Source organism: Trichomonas vaginalis, chromosome III (genome assembly GCF_026262505.1).
Source record: "Trichomonas vaginalis G3 chromosome III, whole genome shotgun sequence".
In the NCBI taxonomy this organism is placed as follows: Eukaryota; Parabasalia; order Trichomonadida; family Trichomonadidae; genus Trichomonas; species Trichomonas vaginalis.
In genome coordinates, this window is record NC_067205.1 from 23,568,233 (window position 1) to 23,574,232 (window position 6,000).

General features: G+C 35.2%; 2 protein-coding genes across 2 annotated transcripts, besides 1 other annotated feature; both read left to right on the forward strand.

Moving 5' to 3' along the window:
• Positions 1-77: part of a mobile genetic element that runs on past the window's edge.
• Positions 78-2,859: 2,782 nt separating this feature from the next.
• Positions 2,860-3,614, forward strand: TVAGG3_0751910 (attachment subunit-related family; the record flags this gene model as incomplete). Its single annotated transcript, XM_051245281.1, has 1 exon — positions 2,860-3,614. A coding segment is annotated over one exon (755 nt), but the record flags the coding sequence as incomplete, so codon positions are not given.
• A 1,071-nt stretch (positions 3,615-4,685) lies between these two features.
• TVAGG3_0751920 (RNA polymerase II transcription regulator recruiting protein) lies at positions 4,686-5,458 on the forward strand (the record flags this gene model as incomplete). The annotated part of the gene is made up of 1 exon (XM_001302752.2): positions 4,686-5,225. The coding sequence occupies one exon, from the start codon at positions 4,686-4,688 to the stop codon at positions 5,223-5,225; it is 540 nt and encodes a 179-aa protein (XP_001302753.1).
• Positions 5,459-6,000: the final 542 nt, after the last annotated feature.

A 6,000-nucleotide genomic window follows, 5' to 3' on the forward strand; every position in this document is an offset into this window, starting at 1 on the left:
GCTTTATGACCCCATCTCATTGTAGTTCCATAGTCTGCAGAAACAAAAGTAGGTTTGTTTCCATATTGGTTAGGTTCTGAATGAACTTTAAACAATGTTTCATTTCTATATGTTTTGTTGAAATTTAACCTTTTATTTTCACCGAGTTCAGCCAAAGATTGAACGTTATATGGTCGTAAGTAAAAAGGGTTGTTGTATTTGTGTACATTTTCTTTCAGTACTTCCATTCTTTGCTGAATATTTTCATCTGGTGTTGGAGTCTTTTGTATGTCGGCAAACATTTTTCGATATTCTTCTACTATGTCAGCCGAATTTTTCTTAGACTCTTGGAAAGATTCCATATTCACCTCATACTCTTGTTGAGGGTCAAGATTTTTCGGCTGTTCCAAATCTTCATCTAGTTCTGTGAGGTTAGTTTCCAAAGGAGCGACTTGTTCGTTTCCTTCAGGCTCTTCTAGCTGTTGTTGCTGAACTATTTCTTCCATGTCTGGTTGTATCTGAACTTCTTCCTGTGGAGTTTCTTGTACCTCATCTGCTGGCATTTCATATATTCCGAGACCGTTTTCAACAATTTCCCTATCTAAGTCATCCGGACTCATAAACCTTTCTTCTTTCGTTCCGTCTCTATTTTTTACGCGTTTCATGAAGAGAGTTGTATTGTCATTTAGCTCTGACACCAAATATCTCGGAGTAAATTCGTTCATGTCATTTGGATGATATGCTATTAAATCATATCCCTTAGTGAGCTTGTATTTTCCAGGTTTGAGATTATATCCTTTATGGTGCTGAGCCATAAAGCTAAATAGGTTCGGGTCAGTATTTCCATCCTTGAACTTTCTAATAGCTTCTTTATATCTGTCACTAAAGTCAAGAGTATCTGGGTAACCATAATCTTCCTTAAGCATTTTTAAGAATTCTTGGTTTCCTTTTTCTCTACTTCTTTTATGTCTTTGCTCTGTTTGTGGTTGTTGTGCTGGTTGTGGAGGTGGTTGTTGTGCTGGTTGTTGTTGTTGTGCAGGGTTTTGAACTGTTGGTTGTTGTGCTGGTTGTGGAGGTGGTTGTTGTGGAGGGTTTTGAACTGTTGGTTGTTGTGCTGGATTTTGAACTGTTGGTTGTTGTGTTGGTTTTGGTGCATGCCTGTGTCTGTGTCCATGTGACCATGTAAATGTTCTAGGTAGTCCTGGTGCAAATGCTTCTCTTGGAGGGTTTGGTGGTATATAAGTTCCACCAGCTGGCACATATGTTCCATCTGCAGCGTAATGTCCTACCTGACTTTTCGTTCTTAAGAAAGCATTTACTAGGTCTGTTTTGGTCTGTTGTAACTCTTTTTCTTGACTTTCCACAACAGTTGCTCTAACGGCGTCATAGGCACTTTGAACTGCCTGTCTCGTTGCTGCATCTGTTATTTTCGTCATATTTTGTGCTACTTCTCTTAACTCTTTGTCGAAACCTTCAGACTTCAGTTTCTTTCCAGATGAGAAGTCGTTCACTAGTTTCACCTTACTATGAAGAGCTTCGAAGGCGTTCTTAAAGTCAGCATTCATTAAAGCTTCATTTGAACTGTCTTCATCCGCTTGTATTTTTGTCCTTATTGACCCTATAAGTTGGGCTGCTTTAGCGTCGGCTTGGGCATCTAACCAGTCATTGTTAGCTTTTATATATTCTGCGCTTTTCATTGCCTTTTGCATGGCTGCGTCGTTATTTTTACTTTCTTGTGCTAAGTTTTCATACTGTACGGTTTGGTTTTGCAACTGTAAAAGTTTTTCTGCCTTTACATTTGCTTCAACTTCTTTTTTATACTCATCGCTTTCCATATATGTCTTCAGGGCTTTTTGTTTTATCTCTTCATCTTTCAGTACTTTATATTGAGTAGTATGGTTTTTCAAATTATGACATCTTGTTCCATTTTTGCTACTTCTGCTGCTTTTTCTGACACTTTTTTCGCATATTCCTCTGTACTTAGTTCTTTCAGTTGTTCTTCTTTCTTCTTTTTCTCTACGTTTAACTCATTGAGTTTCTTTGTGTGTCTGTCATATTCTAGTTTCTTTTCGTTTTCACTTATTTGCTTCTGTATGTCTATGTTTGACTTTTTGACATCTGTTATTTGATTTTTGAGTGAACTCAAATTCATTTGACTTTGAGGTTATAGGCTGTTCCGTCTGCAGCTCCACCATAGCCTGCCATTTTCGCTAAAAGTGCCGCTCTTAAACCTCCACTCTGTGCACCAATGACTCGGTTTAAAAGCATAGGATTGCTTGACATTTGTTGCAACATAGTGGGGTCATTCAGCATTTGTTGTTGCAACTGTTGTTGTGGTGTTAGTCTTACTATTGGATGTTTCAATGCTCCCTTCCTCTTACGTATATTCTTACGTAGCTTACGTGGCATTTTAAGTGAAGTTAAAAAGCGGCTTTTGACAGATGTTTATATGACACTTTTTGTTCAGCACAAAAAACTACTCGGTCAAAGTGTTGTCAGTTTTGTAAAATAACCGTCCTATCTCATTCTATAAGGGAAAAGGCTTCTCAAAGTATACTTCCTTGGAACGCCTGTAACTTTTCCTGTAGCGACGATAGACCCTTACTTGTCCGGACAAAGTTATACCATTTTGAGTGCTCTACAAAAAAGTCAACGGCGACGACTCTCAAAAACCGTTGTGTAAAAAGTTTTTACCGTTGGACAAAAAAGTATATATAGAAAACAAAAAACGTTTATAGTTCATTCAATATTTGAGATGGAACGGTTTGCCAACGGAGACTTTTCAATAAAATAAAAAAATAGAGGGGGTTACCGTTGACAAAAACGGTTTATTTCAAACTTTTCTATGAGTAGTCCGAAAAAAACAGTTCATTTTTCATAATGGAAGGAAGAAAAAGTGTCGCAAACAATTCGTCGACTACCTCTGCAGTTAAAGTTCCTACAACTTATGTCTCACCATTCTCAAAACCCTTACGACCTCCTATAATACCAAAGCAACCTCCTCATACAATTCAAGACAAATTGTCCAACAATATGCATTTGCACAAAGAAACAGCTCAGCCAACAGGTCAGGCAACAACAACTATCGGAACAGAAGCATTTTCAGAAGAAGTTCATACCAATCAGACTCCAATCGAACATACAGAAACACAACCACCCGAAAATACAGAAACACATCCAATCGAACATACAGAAACACATTCTGCAATGACCACTAGGTCGCAAACACGATATCTCGCCTTTAGCAAACAATTTAAGTCTCAAATTCAAGACACACAAGATAGCGACACTCCTCTTTCAGAGAAAGTTCGTAGAAAATACGCAAAGCAAAGGTTAGAATTGTTAGATAAGTTAAATGAACAGTGGGGTTCAGAAGACAATCGAGATTATAACGAGATGTTTCAAGCTGTCATGGATGCCATTCAGCCTCTTGAAAACGAAATCAAAGACCCTGGCGTACTTGTTGACATGTTTGCTTCATATTTACCCGTTACTGCCAATCTCATAGCGTTGCAAGCTATTGACCAGTTCATTCACTTGTTTCCAAAGAACTTGCAGAAGCATTTACAAGAAGTTAAAATTGCTGAATTTGTCCGTTTATATCCAAATTCATACAATTATTTGGAAGAATTGAATGAACATGGTGAAAGGTCATTCTATTTATATTTCTACACAAAAGACAACCAGTCAAAACGACTATACTGCATTGAACCTATGCCTCAATTCTTAGACAATTTCCACGTTATAACAACTGTTGCTTTAGATATTCCTGCCAGAGTTCCATATGGAGGAACAGTAACTATCTCAAGCTTTCCCAGGGGCTATAAAGGAAAGCCTCTCACAATTGCAAAATTCACACACAGCAGTTGCCAATTTGTTCAAGATGTCGAGTTCCATTTCCTCAACAATATGACTTTCATCATAGAGACTCCTCAAGAAGGTATATACAAAGTTTTCATCGCAGGATTTGTTGCTCCCAATGGCGAAGAAGAAGAAGTCGAAGAAATCCTCACCTCAGAGAGCGAAGAAGAAGAAAATATCCAAGACATTCAAGATTCAGAATATACCGAATAAAAACTGCATTTTATACTAACATCTTAGGGGCTAGAGGGCGCAACGCGCCTGGAAGCCCCACTTCCCTTTTTTTTTTTTTTTTTTTTTTTTTTTTTTTTTTTTTTTTTTTTTTTTTTTAGAAATCAATGCAAACATGAATATAATGCTTTAATTATCTTTTTTAATTTTGGAAAGATTTCTTCGCAAAAATTAACTAAATTTTAGAGAATTTTACTATATGATAGATAAACAAACAGGATATTTAAAAAAAATAATGGACTAATTCTACGAGTCTTCAAATAAAAAAAAATCTGAATTGAAATTTCATCTCTTAACCGCTAATACTCACAAAAAATCAACTCTCAAAATTAAATTATTGATGAATGTATCTCCATATAATTAGTTAAAAGCATACAAAACGATTAGATTTTTTCATCTCAATTTCGATTTTTCTATATGTTTTTGAATCTGATAAATTAACATAACATGATTAATAATAGCTGTTAAGCATGTTTCTGAACTTTTATCTTTTTCCTATCAAAAGGAATCTTATTGAATTATTTCAATATCATACTTTTTAATACACAATTTTTGAGAAGAAAGATTCAATATGCTAGAAATAACCATTTGAATCATTATTTTCCTTGTTAGAAATGTCTCTTGAAGAGAACCACATGACAATGATGCCACAAGCAACCCAGGCAAAGCGTGGAAAGAACAAATTCACTCTTGCTGAAGATGCTGCTCTTCAAACACTTGTTAAGAAGTACGGAGAATGCGATTGGTCAACAATCTCCAGGATCATCAGAACAAAGAACTCTCGCCAATGCCATGACAGATGGTTCTATTATCTTACTCCAAAGTTGAATCGTGGACCATTTACAGAAGAGGAGGACAACAAACTTGTTCAACTCGAAAAGAAATATGGCCAGCATTGGGTCAAGATTGCCAAGCATTTTTCTGGCCGCACTGATACTCAGATAAAGAACAGATGGAACGTTCTCAAGCGCAGGATTGAGAACGAAAAGCCTATACCAATACAACAGATTGCACCAATTCAAGAAACAAAGATAGAACAAACACAAAAGACGATTGTTACTCCTCCGGGAGCAATCACCCAAAGATTATTTGAAAATTTGTTTGAATTTGAAGATTTAGATTCACTTGATGATCCTTTTGCATCTGTGTTCTAAGTCTAATTTATGTGTTACGTATTTATATATCCTTTCAACTCTTTTATTATCTCAAGTTTCTTGATAATAAAGTAATGTTTCTCATGGTCATTGGGAGTATCAATTACAAGATTAGGACCGCATTAGAGTGATTAATGGTTCTAATTCAAACACAAAGAGTTTTAAGGATTTGCATTTTCACACAAAATCTCTCTTAAAACTCCAAGTGATCATCATGCGTGATCATAAGCTGATACTTCTGAATTGGACACCACAGCTGATAACATTGAAGTCCAATTTTCTAATATCATCTTTTGACCATACAAATTTGATCCAAAAATCCATCCATTGGAAACATAACTTATTATCATGCTATTCTTATAGAGATAATTTAAGAGTAGAAAGGACAATATATTTTATGAATTTAATGAGTGATATTATTATACTTAGAGTACTTAATTTGAAATACTGAGCTTGATGTTATGAGATTGTTGAGGCTGCATATCGCCAATTCATGATTATATAATTTATGAAAAATATTTATAAGAATTTTTTAAAAAATAAAATATATATCATCATTTATCCATGAAATTACAAATATTTGCCATAGAATAATTCTTGAATTTTAATCTTTTCTTCGATACGAAAACAATGAATCACGAATGTAGACTTATTTTTCTCAAATTATAAAGGGTTGAATTATATTTTGAATATGCAACATAGAGGCTTACAAAGATTTCGGAGAATTCAATCAAGAGTAATATTGAAAGGGTCATTTATTCAGAAAGGTCGGATA